This window comes from Schistocerca piceifrons, chromosome 5, assembly GCF_021461385.2.
Source record: "Schistocerca piceifrons isolate TAMUIC-IGC-003096 chromosome 5, iqSchPice1.1, whole genome shotgun sequence".
Classification (NCBI taxonomy): domain Eukaryota; kingdom Metazoa; phylum Arthropoda; class Insecta; order Orthoptera; family Acrididae; genus Schistocerca; species Schistocerca piceifrons.
This window is the reverse complement of record NC_060142.1, coordinates 311,255,875-311,279,462: the sequence shown is the minus strand read 5'-3', so window position 1 is coordinate 311,279,462 and position 23,588 is coordinate 311,255,875. Positions and strand designations below refer to the sequence as shown.

At 39.2% G+C, this 23,588-nt stretch overlaps 1 protein-coding gene across 1 annotated transcript in view; it reads right to left on the bottom strand.

Annotated features, from left to right (window-relative positions):
* The window catches only part of LOC124798964 (neuronal acetylcholine receptor subunit alpha-7-like), a 347,863-nt gene that overhangs the window by 283,151 nt on the left and 41,124 nt on the right, over positions 1 to 23,588 (bottom strand). The window contains exons 7-9 of the mRNA XM_047262499.1: positions 21,643 to 21,837; positions 19,492 to 19,578; positions 17,015 to 17,098 (exon numbers count right to left, since the gene is read on the bottom strand). Of these exons, the coding sequence (XP_047118455.1) occupies positions 17,015 to 17,098; positions 19,492 to 19,578; positions 21,643 to 21,837 (366 nt within the window). The remainder of the gene's footprint in view (positions 1 to 17,014; positions 17,099 to 19,491; positions 19,579 to 21,642; positions 21,838 to 23,588) is intronic.

The window sequence follows — 23,588 nt, the reverse complement described above, 5'->3', positions numbered from 1 at the left end:
GTTGGAATGAACCTATTCATACAAATTCATGGGTGTAGAGCTGTGTGGACATATGAAATGGCATGATCACATAGGCTCAGTCGTGGGTAAAGCAGATTGTACACTTCGCTTTATTGGTAGAATGTTCTGGAATTGCAGTCAGTCTCCAAGGGAGATTGTTTAGCAGATCACAAGTGTGACCCATCATAGATTATTAGTCAAGTGTGTGGGATCTGTACCAAATAAGACTAACATGGGATACTGAAAGTATACAGATAAGGGCAGTGCGAATAGTCATGAGTTTGTTTGACCCGTGGGAGAGTGTCACGGAGATGTCGAAGAAACTGAACTGGCAGACTCTTGAAGAAAGGCGTCAACTGTCCCAAGAAAGCCTACTTACATAGTTTTAGAAATGGTTTTAAATTATGTCTGTAGGATTATATTACGACTTACGACATATTGTTCCCGTAGGGATCGTGAGGACAAGGGTTAGATTAACTACAACACGCACTGAGGGATTTAAACCATCGTTCTTTCCGCGCTCGATACGTGAAATGAGCGGAAAAAACCTAATAACTGGTACAATGCGACTTACCCACGGCCATGCACTTCACAGTGCTTTGAAGAGTATAATTTTAGATGTGTTTGTTTTCTGAGCAAGCAGTAAAGGAAAGAATCGAGAAATTTTGCAAGGGAATTAAAGCTTAAAGTTATCAAGATATTAAAGCTTAGAGATATAAAAAGTTGAGGTTATCTGGTAACATTGTAATTCTGTAAGGGACTGCATTGAACTTGGAAGAGCAGCTGAACGGTTTGGATTTTCTCTTGAATTGAGGTTATAAGATGATGGCCAACAACAGTAAAACCAGGCTAACGGAATGTAGTAGATTGAAATCGAACGATGCTGAGGGAAACTGGTGGGGAAATGAGACTTTAGCATTAGTAGATGTGTTTCGTTATTTGCAAAGGAAAATACCTGATGGTGGGCGAAGTACAGAGGATATAAAATGCAGAAATGGAAGTAGTAAGAAAAACATTTCTGCAAAAAGGAAGAAATTTTTAACACCTAGTATAAATTTGAGTGCTATAAAGTCTTTCCTGAAAGTATTGGTCTAGAGAGTAGCCCTGTACAGAAGTGAAGGGTGGAAAATTAGTAGTTTAGACAAGATTTGAATAGAAGATTGTGATATGTGGTACTATATAAGAATGCTGAATATTAGATAGGTAGGTCGAGTGCCTGATGAGGAGGTACCGAAACGCACTGCGGAAAATAATTTATACCTTAAATTGACCAGAAGAACGGATCTGTTGACAGAATACATCCTGAGGCATCAAGGAATTGCCAACTTGGAAACGGAGGGAAATTTGAGGGATAAAAACTGCAGATGGAGACCAAGGCATAAATACACTAATCAGATGAAAATAGATGTAGGTTGTAGCAGTTATTCCGAGATGAAGCTCTTCGCGGTATACACTAGTGTGGAGATGGGCATCAAATCAGTCTACTGACTGAAGACCACAACACAATCCGAATCACCAGATTTAGAAAATTACGTCTTCTAGACAGAATCCTTTTCTACGCAAATATTCATGTAATCTCACAATATGCTCCCCAAATCCTTTGTGCACCTGATAAGATTACATGCCACAGATTTCGTGAGAATTATTATTCTATTTCAATCTGCGTAGAACAGACACCGCTTCTTAAGAAAGGATCACAATAGTGTTCAGGGAAGACGGAAAATTCATCAGGTACTAATAAGAAAAGGTTATTGTATTATTCCCATACAGCTGTCTTTGACAAGTTTGCATTGTGCGATGTCCATCGGCGTGTTGAAACTGGCTTTGGTGTACTTGCGCAATATTTTGCAGTGTAGGTGCCTCAAAACATTGCAGCATTTCCACATAAGCATTCACTTCTTATTATCGGAAACGTTAAGTCCTATGAGAATCTCTAATGAAACAACACACCCTTTCATCAAGTTGCTGTTGTGTAAAGGGCGCCTGTAAACTATCCGCCTAGTGAAGATAGCTCTGCTTGCTCACATAGTCATTTATAACGTCTACAGCTTTTTCAAGGATTCACCTTCTTCGCCTGTTTTAGTTTTCATTGACTGCAGGAATGTTAGACACTAAAAGAAATCATCGTTCTTAATTCCTGTCAGAAGTCGCAGCTTCGAAGTATTTATTCACAAACTGTGACTACTGGACTATTGGCGTAGAGCTTTCTCACCAGTTTTGACGTTTGAACCATATTAAATGTGCTTTGTGAAGATACATAAATGTTACATTTTTTATTGCGTCCCCACGACCCAAGGACTTTGCCGCTTTAGGATTCTTTGCATGCTTGATCGATACTTGTAGCTGTACCGAAGGTGTCACCACATCTAAGGGGTTCATTTACTGATCTGTCCTTGTAACATTAGCCAATATGGAATACCCACGTTGGTACTGAGAACAACTGGAAGCAAGGGGAATCTACGCCATTATTTTTCCATAAATCGTTATGAGTACAGCGAAAACAAGACTGCCTAGTAATAACACAATGGATTTTGTCCCGAATTTTCATGAGCAGGGCAAAAATGAGACTGCCTAATAATAACACATTGGTTTTTTGCCCGAAGTTTCATAACCAAACTAAGAATAGGAAATGGACAAAAGGGGTATTACATTTACCAGCGTAAGGTCTAGGTTTGTAAAAACATATTATCGCTTGGAACCAATCATAGTAATTTCACACCCAAACGAAGAGTGGAATGTGAATAAATGGGGTATCAAATAAACCAGCGTGATGTCTAGTATTGGAAAGAAAAGGTTTATTTACTTGAAGGTAATAAGGTAACTAAGAAGACTTTAATTAGTAATTTGAGGGAAAAATTTTGTCCGAGTTTTCATAGCCATATGAAGAATGCTAATTGGACAAATGGGTATCATGTATTATGAACAAAACTTGAAAATTAAAAAAAAGTTTAAAAACTGGGAAATGATACGTCTAAGAGCTAGGAATAAAATAGTTTAGACACGCATATGACGCACCGTTGAATGAACTCAAAATCACACTACAGCAGATTGCATGGCCTACATAAACCACTAGTACCTCTAGTACTCTTCAAAATTCTAAGTTAAACATCGAACTTTAATTTCTCCATATGCACCTTATTATCTGTAGATGATTTCGAGATTTCGAGCATCATTCAAATGCGCATCAAATGTTTCTCTAATCTGTTTTATTTCTTACTTTGGGGCAAATCATTTCAGAAAATATTTGACTGTTTTCCTTTTCTCAGTTTTTTTTATTTTAACAGCGTTTTGTTTCATTTTTTTATCTCGATGACGCACAACACTGCTGCATGATATAACTGTGATGGCACCGTCTTTAATAAAATATTCTCCAGGTAAACTGTTTCCATAATCTGTCTTGGGACGGAAAGTACCCACGAGGAATTTTTCTTCAAAAAATCGTATCAAGTGTTCTGATGGGCAGGGTCTAAAATGTTAAATCCCTTAGGTGGAAAGGCAGATTAGGAAACTTGAAAAAATTGACAGGTTGAAGTTACACATACTGATAATCAGTGAAACGAGATGACAGGGACGAATAGGGACAATGCAGGTATAGGACTAATAATGAATAAGAAAACACGAATGAGAGTCAAATACTATGAACAGAATAGTGGACGCACTACGGTAGCCGAGATACATAGAAGAATAATTAAGACAAATATAATGAAGTTATTTAAACAATGAATAATGAGCTGTAAGAAATTATTCAGTTCATTAAGGGAGACGAAAATTTAATTTTGAGTAGCGACTAGAATCCAGTTGTAGGAAGAGGAAGAAAATGAAAAATAGTTGGAGAAGATAGACTCCGAGAAAGGAATAAAAGCGAAAACCCCAAGGTGGTATTTTGCACAAAGCGCACTTTAATCGCTTACACATTTCGTTCGATAAATGTCACGAAAGAAACAACAAAACTTTTCTATGAGTATATATGATTTCTGACTGTAATTTACTGGTGATGAATTGCACATTGAAACTGCAGGAAAGTGGGAAATTAAAGATGTGGGGTATAAGTAAGTCTTAACAACCAGAGCTTGTTGAGAGCGTCCAAGGTAGCATTGGGCAACGAATGACTGAAATAGGTGAAAGGACTGCGATAAAAAATAATGGATAGGAGTGAAATAGTGATGGCATCAGAGGGACATCCAGGCAAAACGACAAGACCCAGTAAGAGCACAAGATATTGAATGTAACTGATGGAAGGAGAACATGTACGAATGCAGCATACGAACAAGGCAAGAGGGAATGCAGACGCCTGAAAAATTAGTTTGACTCGAAGAAAAAACTGGAAATGCGGGGATGGCTAGAGGATAAAAGTAAAGCTGTAATGTTAACACCTATAGTCATTCGACTACTATGGAATTGTAAAAAGAAACCCTCCTACAAGATAATTAATGAAACAGGTGGAGAAAAGAGAAGCACATGTATGAATATCAAGAGCTCAGGTGGAAAAGGCAGCCCTAAGCAAAGAAAGGAATGTTGTAAGGTAGAAGGAAAGTACAGAAAATCTGTACAAAGGAAATGAAATGGAAGACAATATTATGAAAAGGGATTAAGAAGTAAATGAAGATGAGTTAAGAAATATGATAATAAGAGAAGGAATTGACATAGCTACGAAAGACCCAAGTCGGAACAAGGCACCGGGAGTAGTCTACATTCCCTCCGAATTATTGAAATGCTTTTGAGAACCAACTATGAAAAAACTGTTCAGTTAAGTATGCAGACAAAATACCCTCAGACTTCTGTAAGGACATAATAATCCCAATCCCAAAGAAGGAATATTACCAAATGACGAGTCTAATATGTTACGATTGCAAAATAAAAAAAATTGCAAATTATTTAGTAAAAAGTGGGAAGACTAGTAGATGCTACGACCTATCTTGGGAGAGAGATTTGAAAACCGTAAACATACATTTATGGTATTTGTAGGTTTAGAGAAATAGTTTGACAATGTCGACTGGAATACACTCTTTGAAATTCTGAAAGTAACAGGGAGCGAAAGGTTATCTGCATCTTGTGCGGAAGCTAGACTACAAGTTTAACAGTCGAATTACATTAAAGGAAGGGAGTTATTGAGGAGAGAGTAAGACAGTGAGCTTGCAGTTCAAGAAACCAAAGGGAATTTTGAAAGGAAATTACAGTTCAGGGAGAAGAAATAAAAACATTAAAATTTGCCAATGAGACTTAAATTCTGTCAGGGACGGCAAAGGACTTGGAAGGAACATTTATGTATGGTGTCTTGAATAGAGGTTATAAGGTGAACATAAAGAAAAGTAAATCAAGGTCAATGTGCAGTGTAACTGAATTCAATCAAGCGTTGCTGAGAGAATGAAATTAGAAAATGCAACACTAAAAGTAGTAACAGAGCTTCACAATTGGGGCAGGAAAATAACTGACGGTGACAAAAGTAGAGAGGATATAAAGTGCAAACTGAAGAAAATCCTTTCTGACAAAGAGAATTTTGTTAATCTCGAAATCAAATATAAAGTTAGGGAGACTTTTTGAAGGGGCCGCTGTGGCCGAACGGTTCTAGGCGCTTCAGTTCGGAACCCCGCTGCTGCTACGGTCGCAGGTTCGACTCCTTCCTCGGGCATGGATATGTGTGATTTCCTTATGTTAGTTAGGTTTAAGTAGTTCTAAGTCTAGGGGACTGATGACCTCAGATGTTAAGTCCCATAGTGCTCAGAGCCATTTTGAAGATATTTATCTGGAATGTAGCCTTGTACACAAGTGAAGCGCGTACAATAGACAGCTGTGACAAGAAAATAATAAGAGCTTTTGAAATGTGGAGTTACAAAATAATTCTGACAATTTGACTGAGATCAGATAACTAACGAAGAGATACTTAATTGGGTAAAAAAGGAAATCTGTGGCGTAACTTGGCTAAAAAAAAAGGCATATGTTGACAGGACACATCCTGAGGCATCTAGGAACAGTAAGTTTGATAATGGAAATGAGAAGGGGATGGGGCGGAATTGTAGAGGGAGACCAACATTTGACAATAGCAGTCACGTTCAAGAGGGCATAGACTGCAGTAATTAAGCACGTATGAAGGCGCTTGCACAAGATGGATTAGCGTGGAGACCGCTTTCAAAGCAGACGTCGCACTGACGATCCCAACAACTTGTTTTATTTTAATGTCGTTTTTGTAATGATAATATACACAGATGTACACACCCAAATGGTAAGTTAATTACAAATGTCTTAAACCCTAAGGTTCGTGAGGCATAGCTCTACTACTGGGGGCGGTATGATTCTTGTCTTTATCCGCCTGCTGAGCTGACTAACCCAGCCAGTTACGGGGGAGCCTAGTGTTTAACGTGGACTCGGAACAGTGGTGCAGTCACTGGTTCTCCACATCAACAAATCGTTTCCAGAGTCGAAAGAGGAGGTAAGTGGCAGCAAATCCTAAGACCGCCTAACTTTACTAGGAGACACGTTACACTAGACTACTACGGCTAGAGATTTGTACGAATCAATATTTAAATCAAGATGCGGAATGGAACGATTACTACCTTTTACTTACTCACTGAATCCCAAGGCCTCCGTAAGGGTGAAAGTGCAGAGCCTCGCTATTGTTTGGTGTTGGTACTCTCCCTGTTTTTTGTTTAAAAGCGAACCAGTCTGCTCGGAGATTATAATAGAGGCTTATATTGCTTTTCATCGCATGTTTCGAGGGATGTCAGCTATAACACATCACTGAAAATGGAAAAGAATCTTGCAGCTTTCTCTGCACAGCTTCGCGTCTGTCAGCATGATTACCCCGCAATTCACAATAAAGTGCCTGACAGAGGGTTTGGCGAACTACATTCAAGCTATGTCTCTGCCGTTCCACTCTCGAACAGCGCGCGGGAAAATCGAAATCTGAAATCCTTCCGTGGGGGTTCTGATTTGTCTTTTTGATGTGGTGATCATTTCTCCCTGTATAGGTGGGAGGCAATCAAATATTTGCACACTATCAGGAGAAAGTTGGTGATCGAAATTTCACTAGAAGATCCTGCCGCAACGAAAAATGCCTTTCCTTTAATGTTTTCCACCCCAATTCTCATATCCGTGGCAATATCTCTCATATTTCATGACAGTGTAAAACAAGTTGCCCTACTTTGAACTTTTTCGATGTCCTCCTGCCTGTCAACCCTATCTGATGCGGATTCCACGCCGTACAGAATACTCCAGAAGAGGGCGGACAAGTGCCGCGTCAACTGTTTAGTTAATAGATCTGCTGTATTTTCTAAGGGTTCTACCAGTAAATAGCAGTCTTTGGTTACCTTTCCCCATAACATTATGTATGTGATCGTTCCAACATAAGTTACTCGTAATTGTAATCCATAAATATTTATTAAGGTATACATGCTGTGCTGCGGGACGAACGGAATGGTTGAGAATGAACACATTTTATACGCCACGATTGCTGTGTAGACACTTTTACTGCACCATGATGACCAGTTTCTACAGTCTTAAGCTGCCATCGTCCGATCTAAGAGGAAAACAAAGATAATAAGGGGGGGAGGGGGAGGGCAGGGAGACTACAATTCATATGACGGATGTATAAAATATACATTATTCCACTACCTTCTGGAACGTGCTATAAAATTATCATGTTACATTACACGAAATCATAGCAAAAAAGGCACTCCCCACGTATTCATGTCTTGGTAAAAATCCAGTCGATAAAATACACAAAGTTGGTAAACCCAAATAATAAAAAGCACACAGTTGTGTCCACTGTACCAACTGTGTATACTACATCGACTGCATTTTTATCCAGGCATGTGCACGTGAGGAGCGCCTTTTATGCGTTGACTTCATGTTATGTAGCATGGCAATTTTATAGCAAGCTTCAAAAGGTACGTGTAATATTGTATTTTTTATATAATCGCTGTATAACTATATTCTTCCTCCATCGCCCGTATTATCTTTTGTTCCCCTTAGATCATATGATGGCAGCATAAGACTGTGGGAACCGTTCATCTTGGAGCAATAAAAGTGTCTACACTGTGATCGCGGCGTATGAAGTTTGTTCGTTCTCCGAAATATTTAGTTGACTTTACAGCCTTCAGCTTTGCGTGATGTATTGTATAACCGAAATTTAGCGGATTCCTTTCAGTACTCATGTGGATGACCTCACACTGTTTACTATCTTGTCTAAAGCATTTTTCGATTGATTTTGTTCATCTGATGACTTTACAAGACGGTAAATGACAGCATCATCTGCAAACAGTCAAAGAGGGCTTCATAGATGTCTGTCAAAACGTTTATCTAGATCAGGAACAACACAGGGCCTATAATACTTAATTTGGGACCGCCAGGTATCACTTTTGCTTTACTCGGCTGTTACTTCTGTTTTACTCCTGATTCGATTACAGATGACTGTAAAATCATTTTTACGACGAAAGTAAATTCTATTCCAGTATTACATGCGATGGTTGCATATAGTACACAGTCTCTGTTTTGCGATTTTCTGACTTCATATGAGTTAGTAATGTGCCCATTTGAATGGTGACTTCCGTTTTAAAGCACTATAGGCTGGGGAGTGGCCGAGACGTGTTGCTACTCCCACCCTGCAACCCCCACCCTGCATCTGCATATTGCAGACACTCGAAAGATGCCAATAGAAAATCATGTGTGCTTCCAAGCAGAGCTGAATATACACCTGGATACATTACAGCTACCGCGCCGCACCGGCGAATTCTGCTCACCAGTTTTTTCACGCAGAATTACCATTTCCTTCTTAGTCATGCGTAAGGAAAAACCGAACTAAAATTTTGCCTTCTTGTATTAACAGCCAGTAGCAAGAAGTCCCCCAAAATGCACTGCACGCCATTACAAGTGCTACACCATGAAGCAATTTTGGCATGAAGTGTGCTTCATGCTTGGATATGCAAATTATTAGCATTTCAGAGGAACCACAGAAAGCTGGATGGAGTAACGCGCATCAAAATTTTGTATATGAGGAAAGATTGCGTAGGAGGTTTCTAATGGGTGAAGCGCATTTGAATCTTGTTTCCTCGTGAGAAGATCGTGTTACGCCACGGTTAGAAGGGAGCACTTGGAAATCGACAGCGGTAAGATTGGGTCCCATCGAGACTGTGGTCTGTCGTTCCGCGATATTGTTACGAATATCATGAGAATATGATCGATGGCTTCAGGATAACCTTACTCAAACCTATGCAGGATCTCAGTCGCCCCGTGCGACTTGCACCCGAGAGGACAGGGTCTGCCTGCTCGGCCTGCTAGATCGTTGAGCTTCGCTCCGTATCTTAAGTGAGGAAAGGGGCTTGTTTGCAGCATGTATCCACGTGGGTGCCACTGAGTACACACATGATTATCTCTGGTTCGCACAGCTGCTAAGGTAGGCAGAAGCCGCAACATTTTTGACTTTTTAAGGCTAGTGGCTGTAGCTAAGTTCGAGGTCCCTGTGACATTGTACAGGGTGATTCCATGATGATGTTAAAAACTTTCAGGGATGATGGAGAAAAGTAAATTTATCAGTTTGAGGTAAGGGACCTCAGTCTGGAAACAACCGAGTCGAAAGTAATAAGCGAAAATCGTTTTGATACCTCTGACAGTGGATTACATGCACCTGTACTGTTATACTAAGACTGCAAGGCAGCAAACTTGCCGAGGTGACGGAATAAAACGGAAGAAAGGCTAGTAAACATGGGCTCCGAAATGCATACCGTAAGAGGAGTGAACACTTGTTCACCTTCGATACTGTGAAACACATCTTTTCTACTAAACAAGTGTCCATAACTCTTAAGGTATGCATTTCAGAGTCCATACTATCTCCTCCAAATATATGGAAACCTAAGAGCTACCAGTAGAAGATATGTCTTTCTCAGTATCGACAATGAAAAGGTGCTCAATAACACGTATATCTAAACTGCTCACTAGTGGTTAGGGCATAGACCTAGTGAGGAGGAGACTTGGGTTTGAATCCCGACCTTGGTACAAATTTTCACTCGTCACTTCAGTGTGCATATAGACATCATAAATGAGACTTGAAAAGGTCTGTGGAACCCATAGTTTCATTTAATTAAGGTACTCAACAGTTCTGTAGGGGCCGGCCGATGTGGCCGAGCGGTTCTAGGCGCATTAGTCCGGAACCGCACGACCGCTACTGTCGCAGGTTCGAATCCTGCCTCGGGCATGGACGTGTGTGATGTCCTTAGGTTAGTTAGGCTTAAGTAGTTCTAAGTTCTAGGGGTCTGATGACCTCAAATGTAAGTCCCATAGTGCTCAGAGCCATTTGAACCATTCTGCATTTTAGAGTCCATGTTTACTACAATTTTTTTCTTGTTTTTGGCCTTAATACTACCACTGGAAGTTGCCTATCCTGTATTAGTGACAACAGTGCCAGTACATGTATTCCACTGTCAAAGGTATCAGAACGATTTTCGTTTATAGGTTTCCACCCGGTAGTTTCCCAACCGGAGCCCCTCAGCTCAAATTGATACGTTTACCCTTTTCATCACCGCTGGAAGTTTGTGACTTCATCACAGAATCATCCTATAAAAGGTGCCTGTGCTGTGCCGACCTACCTCGGTACAAACGACGATAGACTGTCGTTCTGGTCACCATGTTCTCCATATCATTCGTCCACTGAGAACATCGTGTCGTGGGTTTCCGAGAAACTGGGACGAAATGACTGTCCATCAACTCAGTTGGACTTTGCCATAGAGATGTAGATGCACGGAATGACAACAAGTAAGCTTATTTCTACTCGACATTCAGTAGAGTTACAGCAGTTGTTGCTGCAGCTTGTACACAACATTTCGCATCCCATATACCCCCAAATTTAATAGTAATTGCTCGTACTATGCTGTATACTTACACTAAGGAAAATTACTTTATTTGCTATCCATCCTGATAATGCTATTTTAGTGAACAATAGTGTAGTTGCGCACAGAAACAGTCCGCCGGAATGAGCGGTCCCGAGTATCAGTTGCTGACACTTCCCTATGGCCCAAAATGTTTTCAAGTGTGCAAAAATTGGGTACCTCCCGTGCGACTCGCGCTCTGAGGATTTTGTACAAATTGCAAAAGAAATATTCTTTATAATATATATAATTTTCTGATATATATATATATATATATATATATATATATATATATATATATATATATATATATATAAACCATTTTCTGATTGTTTCATTTACTTGTTCTCTGAAACTTCTCTTCCTCCAAATTTTATGTTTCTATGTCAACGAGACGTAGACCATAAATTTCATGAGTGAGTTTGCGAGTATCAAAGTATGTGTCACAAATGCCTGTATCTTTTACTCGATTTGACTTAGGAGTTTAACTTTTTTACACTACTGTGAGACCAAGGACATTAGTATGTGACAGAACTTTCAACTTTACACGTCTACCCGTTCCTCAGAAAAAAAACGGATCATAATAGACGGACGGACAGACAGACAGTCGGATAAGAAATGACAAAACAACTTTTTTCATGTGGTATAAATTGAAATTATCAATTTTCGGATTTTTTTTCGGCAGTTTTCATGTGAAACCCTGCTTCTCTCAAAATTTCGTGAGTCTAGATGAACGGAAAGCACCATATAGGTTTTGATGAGAGATTTTAGGAGTATGGACATATGTGACATAAATGGCCGTAGACTGCATTGACTTACAAGATCCAATTGTTTACACCTCCAACTGACCGTAGACCTTAGTATATGACACAAATTTTAACTTCATACGTCTACCCGTTGCTGAGGGAAGCGGTTTTTAACAGTCGGACTGACAGATGGAGAACAAAGTAATCCTATAAGGGTTATTTTTTTGCCAACGGAGGCACCAGACCCTAAACACATCAGAGACGTGAACACGTCAGTCTAGAATCTTCGAATACTTTTCTGTCTGGTACTACTAAAACACTTCATTACATGACATACAAGCATTGTACACTTCACAACAAATGAATTATGCGTGAGTAGCTATAATTTTGTATTTCACCGTGTGTGCTGTAGAGGAGACTTTGTGATATCAATATGTGTGCATGCATCCATGCGTGTGTGTGTGTGTGTGTGTGTGTGTGTGTGTGTGTGTGTGTGTGCGTGCATGTGCGTGTGCGTGTAGCGCAGCTAGTCCTTTTCGTCGTGGCATGGGAGGATGAGGCGCAAGCAGGCAGGCAGCGGATCTGGCTTCCCGGCTGCAGTCGCCGCTCCCTGAAACACCAGCAAACAAGACGTCAGAGTTTGTAGCCTGGGATGGGGACCCGGGCCGGTGCGAATGTGGGGGCGGGGCTGGGACTGGAGAGTGCGAGGGGAACACCTAGGCAAACCAAACAACTCAAAACAAACGGAACGGAACTTCTCATTTACAGGTTTTAACGTGTGTTCACATTTAGCAGTGAAACAAAACAACAAATTTGAACAAAACTCAACCAAACAACCATTTAACTTAAGTGAAAGAACTCTTAGTGAAAAGAAAACAAAAAGTAAAGAAACAAGAAGGTGATGCCTAAACACGCGTATCGTCTCTCTCTCTCCGATACTGAAATTATTTCCGGTTAATTTTTCTCTGAGCTGTTAATAATTACTTCAGATGATTAAGTCAAAGGATATCTAACTGATTTCTCATTTTTCTGAACCGAGGCAAATTTATTGTTTCTTGATAGCAACAATTATATGAGAGTCGTTTAATAACCTACATCTGTTTTTGTTGTCTTTGTAGACGACATTTTTCTTTTGCGATTATTAACAGTAATTAAAAGTTGAAATGCAAATGATGTAATCACACATCGTTCATAGTTGTTGGTAAATTTATTAATCAATTTTTTAAGTTGGTCACCGCGTAAGCCGTACGGCACCTTTAATATTTTTCATCAGTGATATGTTAGTTTTGCGTTTTTTTCTGCTTTTCAAAGAAACCAGTATTATTTCTGTCAGATAACATTTTGATGCTTGCTGGTATGTGTATGAACGTCGTAACTTTTATGATAAAAAGTTATAAACTGTTTTCACAAGTTAGTTCTCAGCTAGGCAAGCTTTTCTTTGAGACGCACTTCGCTTATAAGCTACTAACCGAGCTGAATGTCTTCCCATCGAGGATGACTAACTGTAGTCCGCAATGTCTACAAAGATATATCAGGTTCGCAATAGTCAAAGATATGCTTCGGACGTGAGAACAGTAAGTTTGCTTGAGTAAGTTATCACTTCAAATAATTATTTTTTTATACCTGACAACTCTGCCCACAAGAAAGGTTTGAAATACTGTGAAATCCTTTCGTGATCGTGTATATACACGGTGGTCCATTGATAGTGACCGGGCCAAATATCTCACGAAATAAGCGTCAAACGAAAAAACTACAAAGAACGAAACTTGTCAAGCTAGAGGGGGGAAACTAGATGGCGCCATGGTTGGCCCACTAGATGGCACTGCCATAGGTCAAACGGATATCAACTGCGTTTTTTTTCAATAGGAACCCCCATTTTTATTACATATTCGTGTAGTACGTAAAGAAATATGAATGTTTTAGTTGGACCACTTTTTTCGCTTTGTGATAGATGGCACTGTAATAGTCACAAACATATGGGTCACAATTTTAGACGAACAGTTGCTAACAGGTAGGTTTTTTAAATTAAAATACAGAACGTAGGTACGTTTCACGTTTCAACATTTTATTCCGGTTGTTCTAATGTGATACATGTACCTTTGTGAACTTATCATTTCTGAGAACGCATGCTGTTACAGCGTGATTACCTGTAAGTACCACATTAATGCAATAAATGCTCAAAATGATGTCCGTCAACCTCAATGCATTTGGCAATACGCGTAACGACATTCCTCTCAACAGCGAGTAGTTCACCTACCCTAATGGTCGCACATGCATTGACAATGCGCTAACGCATGTTCTCAGGCGTTGTCGGTGGATCACGATGGCAAATATCCTTCAACTTTTCCCACAGAAAGAAATCCGGGACGTCAGATCCGGTGAACGTGCGGGCCATGGTATGGGGCTTCGACGACCAGTCACCTGTCATGAAATATGCTATTCAATACCGCCTCAACCGCACGCGAGCTATGTGACGGACATCCATCATGTTGGAAATACATTGCCATTCTGTCATGCAGTGAAAGATTTTATAGTGACATCGGTAGAACATTACGTATGAAATCAGCATACATTGCACCATTTAGATTGCCATCGATAAAATGGGAGCCCCACCATACATTAACCCTGATGTTTCACTTGTCGCTGCCATCGTGGATTTTCCGTTGCCCAATAGTGCATATTATGCCGGTTTACGTTACCGCTGTTGGTGAATGACGCTTCGTCGCTAAATACAACGCATGCAAAAAATCTGTCATCGTCCCATAATTTCTCTTGTGCCCCGTGTCAGAACTGTACACGATGTTCAAAGTCGTCGCCATGCAATTCCTGGTGCATAGAAATATGGTACGGGTGCAATCGATGTTGTACCATTCTCAACAACGACATTTTTGAGATTCCAGATTCTCGCCCAATTTGTCTGCTACTGATGTGCGGATTAGACGTGACAGCAGCTAAAACAACTATCTGGGGATCATCATTTGTTGCAGGTCGTGGTTGACGTTTCACATGTGGCTGAACACTTCCTGTATCCCTAAATAACCTAACTATTCGGCGAACGGTACTGATACTTGATGTCGTCCAGGATACCGAGCAGCATACATAGCACACGCCCGTTGGGCATTTTGATCACAATAGCCATACATCAACACGATATCGACCTTTTCCGCAATTTGTAAACGGTCCATTTTAACACGGGTAGTGTATCACGAAGCAAATACCGTCCGCACTGGCGGAACGTTCCGTGATACCACGTACTAATACGTTTGTGGCTATTACAGCGCCATCTATCACAAAGCGAAAAAAGTGGTCCAACTAAAACATTCATATTTCTTTACGTACTACACGAACATGTGATAAAAATGGGCGTTCCTATTTAAAAAAACGCAGCTTGACCTATGGCAGCGCCATCTAGCGGGCCAACCTACCGGCATCTGGTTTCCCCCTTCAAGCTAGACTAGTTTCGTTCTTTGTAGTTTTTTCGTTTGATGCTTATTTCGTGAGATATTTGGCCCGGTCACTATCAATGGACCACCCTGTATACACAGAAGAATGCTACTGATCCGTGATGCCACCTAGCAAGACCGTGTAGCGTTTGATACAATGGACTCGTGTTCTGATGCCAGGGATATCAAACCCTACAAACCATTATGATGTAGGTATATCCTGCTTAAATCGCTTAATCATAGAATGGTGACTTAAGCAAGGCTACAGCCTAATTCCATAATTAGCCCATCGACGTTGTATTTCGTCTCTAATGACTTCGACGTCATCGGGATATTTAGTTGTAACTTTCACTTCTTTCTCACCATAAACTGAAAGTTGCAAATGGTCTCTTTCGTTTTTGGTTCTCCTAAGTGTATTTTTTGCTCAATAGATTGTATTTTAAATATGGAGATAACGTGTATATAACATTGCGGAAGCCCCACGAATTCATTTGTCTGAAAACAATGATCTCCTATTATAAGAAGTATGGTCTCGTGTGTGAAATTGTAGCTGGATGTTTTCCCGTACGACGGAGAAATCCACCTTTGGTCAAATGACCATGACGTGCAAACTGATTTCGGGTAATTTAAATCAAACTATGACCACAATGTTCAGTGTTCATGTAACGCATCTAAGAAACTAGCTCCAGTTATGTCTCTCACCTATGGTTTTCCACGGAACAAGTTTCTTCTCTTTCACATGAACATGACTTTTTGGTGCCTACATTTGCCTGTTTCGATTTATAATTCAGGACCTACTATTTTTTTACTTGTTGCGTGTACCGGGATACCTGCAGGTAGCCACTTTGTTCATGCTTACTTCTACTTAGACCAGTAACCACATTTTATTTTCGGAAGTTTAGGAAAATACATTGTCCAGTAACGATGTATTTTTTTACGTGAAACTCGTATTTAGTTCCTTCTCGTATGATTTTATTCATACTCCGAAGTACTTCTAGCATTGTTTCAGTTTATACATAAGGGTCAAAATTTAATGCGTGTCGCGAGTTTTTTCGGCGGTACTACATTTTCGAAAACAACGTAAAAGAGGGAAAGTTTCATCCTTATTTAGCTGCACGTAAACTGGTAATTTAAACGATTAACGCCTAATACTATATCTAGAAATCAACCTACCGCACTTATTAAAGGTTTCCAGAGCTTATATTATGACTGATTTTTTTTTATAATAATACCTGAGTGTACTTAAACTATACTTCCTCTTCTTAAATAACGCAAGGACTGTTGACAATGAATTTTTTGCGTCTTTTAATGTATGAAACATCGACGTTTCATTTGTTTGAAGTAATAGTTTTTAGGACAAAATTTTAAAAATGACGACTTTAAGAAATTCTCTTAACAGCAAATGATTTTTGTATTTAACAATCGTTTTTACATGCTGTTTTATGCAAATAAATGAAACACAGAGCTTACAAAAATAAAAATGCTACAAAAAATATACAATAAAACTTCCGACAAAAAGAAAAAAAATAGAACCTAAAGTCGAAAAATAAATTTAAGGCTCACTGTGACCTGTGAAAAATTAAAATATTTGTTCGTTATATACCCAACAGACAACGTATAGTACGACATCCCATGTGCACTATTATAACGAACGCAAGAGAAAAATAAACAAGTAGAACTTTCCGTTAACGGACAAGATCCTTTGAGATAGGTCTGGGAATGGTTTGGTTTGGTAACTACTTTTATGAGAGCGTCATAAAATTGTGCGATTTGCATCGGCGTCTGAAGATTCACGCTTTGCTTGAAAACGCCTGTCATACGTTTCCAACACCAGCGATGATAACGTTATATCCATTGTCCCTCTGCAGTCCAAGAACAAAATTTTCTAAAAATCACATGCTATGAGGGACTTACATTAGAAAACTAAACAGACAGCTAAATAGGTATATCTACGTTTATTTTATTTTACCTATTAACGGTCTTTCTGAAGTCGGAGGCATGGTCTCGGCAACCATATTAAGGAAAAACGTTAGAGAGAGAAGAACGGTGACATCTGTGGGGAGAAAGCACTACTAAAAATCATCATCGTTACCAAGTTCAAGAATCTACTGTAAGAATATGGCAATGTTGAAAATTGTTTTGAACTTTCTAGGTTCCAAATAAATGCATTACTGGTCTGAAACGGTGGTTACTTATATCACTGATAACTGCAGTCGAAAATAATTATAAAAGGTCGAAATGCAACTCTCTGAGTTTGCTTCATAAAAAAGCAACACACAGTTTCGACCGTGAAAAATGAACCCAAATTCAGATTTCAACGAATGTATTACATCTTTCAGTTGAATCTGTTCATAATTAGAACTATTCTTTCCAAATAAACAAACAAAAGTACTTTGTCGATATTTCTGCAAAATATTCAGGTGGTTAGATTTTCATGTTAAAACAAAATCAAACAACTTAAATACAGTGCATCTACCATTGTATTTTTAAGCAAACAGAAATTGTAAGGTAAATAATAAAAGGAAATAAGCGGACGGATCAGGGCCATAGGCACCGACGTCTTCCAAATTTACATACACATTTCATTTCTTCATTAAAATTAGTATAATCTTATTTTCTGTATTATTTATATGCTAATGCAAATACGTTATACATTTTCGATATTTTGTACAAGAAAGGGAAATACTGAATTCTCATGCAGGATAAACACAGAAAGCCGGTGCCTATGATAGATAGGAGACAAACCGTAGCAGCCACATACATCAGACTGCAACATACAAATACAGCTCCTGTCTGTGTTACGTTTTAAAGCGTTGTTTTTCTGGGAGCGCAAAGAAGAATGTCTCAATTATATGCCAGCACCATATCTTTACCTTTAACCGTCTTGCTGCTCTGCCGTAGAGGTTTTTGTTGAGCTCTAAAGGAACTTGTATACACTGGTTATAATTAGGACATTCTTCAAGGCTTCTAAACTGTGTGCTATTCTTAGCCTATGGTAGGGTGTGAAGAGTTACTAATGTTCATGTTTCTCGTTCAACTATGGCTCTTTGTGAGTGCTTATGTTGGTCTACTATGAAAACTAATGTATATACTACTTTTACTTATCTCAGATCAAGCCATAGTGGTAGCAATAATTCGTCAACATTTATGTACACAAATATGATGCGCCTATTTCGAGTGATTCAGGAGCAACTGTCTCGTGTTTCACTACTTTTGGCTCCGTTCAAAACTAGCGCGAAGACAGACTGAAAATATTTTCACAAACATTTAACAGTATCAACATATTTTCAGCCACTTTTCGAAGCAACAGCCATTGTTGCTCCTTTATATTTTGTCATTTGTTTTTTTTAGGTACAAAATAATTAAGCAGTCTTTTTATCTTACAGTTCTGTTTTAATCTTCCTGTTAGTTTGAAATTTAGAAATGCAGTTGAGTCAAGTAACTTGTAATTACATGATGGTACTTTAAAAAGGCAATAAAAAGCATACAGTTAGAGTCACAGAATGCTGGGAATTACTGCAGTTAAAGAATCTGATGCAAATAATGGAGAAAAGGCTAGTGTAGCCTGGTGGTCGAGGTCTCAGAACCATGTAACAGACCGGGCCTGGCACAGTCGTTACCGAGTACACCCGTCATACTGAAGGCACGGGGAACTACAGCTAGCGTGTCACACATTTACAATTAAATCCGGGCGTGTCTTCGAGAGTGCGCGCTCAACTAAATGTGTGCAGCTCTAACTACGCGGCAATCAAAGTTGGACAATGCAAATCTACGCTTTCAAAAAACTCTGCACAAATCGAACCACCTAGTGCGCTAAATCATTCAGTCTTTGCAGGTATTCAGGTGAAAAATTTTCAACATTCACCACACAAGAAATCTAATTGTTAACAATACACAGGACGCATTACCAAAATGTTTCGTTCCTCCTGGAAAAAGCTGTGAGCAACACACAAACGACGTTTGCATAGCAAGTGAGTAGATAAAAAACACACAGTGTAAAAAAAATGAAAATATACACAGAATAAACAAACACATACACATATAAATGAATATAATGAACCACTGAGGATAGAGCCATAAGAAGAGAAACAATGCTGACGGTCATAACAGCAGCATTTCAAGAATAGCTAGTAATAGTCGTAGAGTAGTAGAGACAGTAGTAGTAGTATAGTAGTTGTAGTAGGAGTAGTAGTAGTAGTAGTGAGGAATAGTGGGAGTAGTAGCAAACGTTCCGGAAGAACACAGCAGAGCAAGAACAGGATGAGAAGGTTGGACCGCACGGGATAGGGGAGTGAAGGGATCACCGAACGAGGGTGAACTATGCCATCCCCAAGACAAGGCAAGGCAGTACGGGAGAGGCAAGACAAGTGAGCGCAAAACAAGACAAGAAAAGTGCCACCCCCCTCTGTCTCGCAAGCACCAGCTGCGCCAGCTGTCCTGCTTTACCTAATAAGGGGACAGCGTCGGAGGTGGCTGGCATCGTCTCGGCCACCATGTTTAGGAATACTGTCAGAGACAGGAGGATAGTAACACCTGTAAGGGGAGAAAAGAACACAACCAGTTAAGGGGGGCCGGCATACACAAGCTAAGGCCAGTGCCTTCCCAACAATAAACTGAAACGCTCAAAGATCTCGACACTCTCGATCCACTCCTTTAGGTGCTATCATTTCCCATGTAACCTTGTTCCGAATACAACTATATGCTTATATTTAGGTAAAATTAATTTCTACATTTAATTTTGATGATTAAGGGTATATTTTTTTATTAGAAATAACTACTTCTTGTACCACAGAAGTTATCACTAAAAATGAGACTTTTATCCGTGTGTCTCCCACTGCTGCCGGGTATAGTAACCGACCCACACGTTCTATCCAGAAAACACATGAAAAAACTATTCACTGTACTAGAACTTACCCTCGTTTAAAGCGAAGCTATTTTAAGAGGAAAAATGTATTAGTATTGTCAGTTTTACGAGAAACCACTATCTTCCGGTGGGATATGTGATGTTTCGTACATGACATCTACCAATAAAACAAGTTGCCGATCTTCCGGAAGGAAAGTTCTTGAAAATGTTCCCATCTAGATAGTTAACAAATTTGCAAAAACCAAAACAAAAAATTAAACCTTACAAAAGACGGAAATTAAACAATTAATGCGTCGGAATTGAACACTTCGAAAGTACTGCACAAAATCTTTCAAAAATAAAATAAGGGATAAAATGACACATTCATGCAATTTTTTTTAGATACTGGCATTTACAGATCCATTTTATTTTAATTCTAGTGTACTTTTTCTTAAAAAATTGAATTTACATTTGTTTTAGATGACATGTTTAGGTTTTCTTAGTTGATTATACAATGTTTACAGTAACATTATAAACATAAGTTAAAAACATTTTTAAGCTCAGATTACTTACATGTTTTTTTTTTTTTATTATGAAGTGACACTCAATTACATTACCTTTACTTGGCTGATGTTCCTAAACATTACACAAATTAATAAAAGTGATACTCGTAGGACAGGTCTAATCAAAGGAATTCTCATAAAATCTAAAATATTCACCTGCGCTGTAAAAGAACAACATGTAGTACAATTTTTAACATCTTAAAGTCACTTAGATCTTCACAAACCTCTGTTGGGAATAAACGAACCTATACAATTGCAACAGATAAATGTTTACAAAGACAACTTGCATCATAGTATGAGTGTATATACGATTAAGTGTAAATGTGTTATGGTATCAGTGTATCTGTGGATTCGGCATTATCGTTTCTGTTTAGTCTGATCGACAAGGAACCAACCACCAAGAGTCTGGGCATGCAAAGCAAGCAATGGACAAAACGAAACGAAAATATAAGCATGGGATATAAATGAAAACAAAGTGCCGTCCTAATGTCCAGGCAATACAACTCAACAGAAACATAACCGCACTATAAGAAACATATTCTGAGGAACTTCCAGTATGTCAGCATTTTCATTAACAATTATGTTCCCGCCGATATCAGGCAAATGTTTGTAACATAATTATGACACCTTAATCATTACAGAACTGTGTACAGTATGCTACATACAACGGTTGATTTAAATGTTGCAAGCAATGTGTATTAGCATTGAATGAATTGGTTTGCATTTAGTTAATACGAGAAAATTACTCTGTGAAAAGTGCAACAATTTTTTGCCATGTTACAGTTGCTCACAAATGCTAGACAAAAGGAAGCTCCTGCGAGAACTTTACTGTACCTAATGTTAGTTTCTCTCCACACTCGTGTGGTAGAGTGAACCCAAGGAGTGTCATAGACGAGATCATTACACAAGGAACGATCAAATTCACCGTGTAAAACAGGGTCCGTCGCCGGATATGAACGACGAAAGTTATGTCAACGTAGGGCTCTGGACAGCAAGCATATTCTTTAACGTTCTTTTCCCCTGGCATGCCTGAAAATATAGCACAAACAAGGGAAAGGGGGGCATAGAATACAAAAAACTTTGAGAAATCATAGGTAAGAAAAAAGAAGCCAACCTTTAAACAAAAAGAGTGGCTGAAGAAGGATATAAATACGTAACAAAATGAATGAATACCTGAGCGAGAAATATTACCTAAAGATAGTTTTTCGCCTGAGTCCGGTGGCAGAGTAAAGCCAAGAACAGCCATGGAGGCGATGAGAACACATGGAACAATAAGGTTGAAAAAGTAGTACAGGGTCCGGCGCCGTATGATAATGATAAAAGTTATGTCTATATAAGGTTCGGGGCAGCAATTGTAGTAAATTTCGTTCCTTTTCCCGGGAACACCTGGAATGAAGAAATAAAGGACAGGAGCAAAGATGGAAGCTCTCTAGGAAAGAGAAGAACAAATAAATGATGCATTCAAACAAAATCAAAACAAAATATTTTAATCGTATAACTTCATATGTTATCCATTCCAATTCCAATCACTTGATTTAATAACTGAAAGTTTATGCTGCTCTTTATTTATGTACTTGATTTATAATGGGAAAAAATACAGTTTGATAAGCAATGGGGCAAGCATTTCTACACCTCTGGGCTGCCCCATCATGTGTTTATTTATATATGGTTTTAGGAAAGCCTTTGAAAGTTCTTGTTCATTTTGTAATAGCCTTTTTTTAAACTAGAGAAAGAATAGAAAAGGGAAATAACGGAGGTTTTGAAGCATTTTGGCAGGTTAGGTAAGGAGGGAAAGGAGGAAAAATTTTCCTACTCACAAGGGTTCGGTCTGTGATCAAGTTTTCAAACTTCTCGCCTTCCACGAGCTCTCTCGCGTCCAATACTGAACCACTACACCATTGGCGCTGCCTCGGCCAGGGCTTTCCTCAAACCAATGGAGCTGCCATATAGATTTGTTAAGCTACTTCTCGTTTGATTTAGAATCAGATTGAGCAATATATGTAGTCATAAATTAAAAACCACAAGACATATGCGAGGCTAGATGGGACGGCATCGTGTTGCACCTGTTTTGGGCGAGTAGCCATCAACAGAGGGCAATGGAAAAATTTTTCATTGTCTGTGCCCGCAGCTTTAGGAGTTTGACACCGCCCCGCCTAACCGCACTTGTACTACAAACAGCTTTGTCATTCAATACTGCTCCAGCGTTTACCTGCCATCGAACAACTGAATCAAACAAAAGCAGTATCGCTTTACAGAGCTATTTGCTATCCAATATTACCTCTCATAATGGATGTGAAAATTGCTACAAAAATTTAATTCATTTGAAAAAGATATTACTGATTTTGTGACAGCTCACAATTAAGACATACAAAATTAATTTCTTTAATGTACTGGCAATGACTTGAAAGTATCAGAGAATACTAAAGAAGAAAAGTAAGTGAAATTTCATTGTCTGAATGACTTAAACGTTAAGTTGAAAATACAACAGGGCCCGTTAGCGCGCTCGCGGCGTGACGCATGCGTAAAATGAGCAGTGCGCAGCACACTCGTCGCAGTTCGAGCGACTGCCGCTTTGCGGCGCCACGTGCCTGTTTGAAGCTCCTCCTCAACCCGTTCGCAGCATGTGTAGTTACGGAGCACAGCAAGAATATACAACAAGAGAACAAATGTCACGCCGAATTAGTGGTCACTAGCTTTAAATCCGTTCTCACGCAATATCTTTTTTCGCAAACATTATACAACCTGGTAGACTATAATGATCTGATGCCACGTGATTATTTTATCGCCTTGTTATAACCGAGAGGTAGAATTTCAACGCAATCATCATTGTTGTCATCTGGTACATGAACCTTCCGGAAGGATCTTTTGAACTAGGAGAGGGTAGAGGGCTTTTACTTACCTGGCAAAGAAAGCCGATGCAAGGGTCGACAAAACAGAGCCAGATCCGTCTTCATGCCACTGATTCTGATTCTTAGTTTCTAGTAGATTGTATATTTCTGACAACCGAATGTAAAATCCCATTCATCAGTATCTAACACATAAAACCTGATAGAACAATTGAGTAAGAGTATTTTAAAATAGTTGACTCGATATGAAAAAAAATTACACACACACACAGTAAACAGTCTCTGATACTG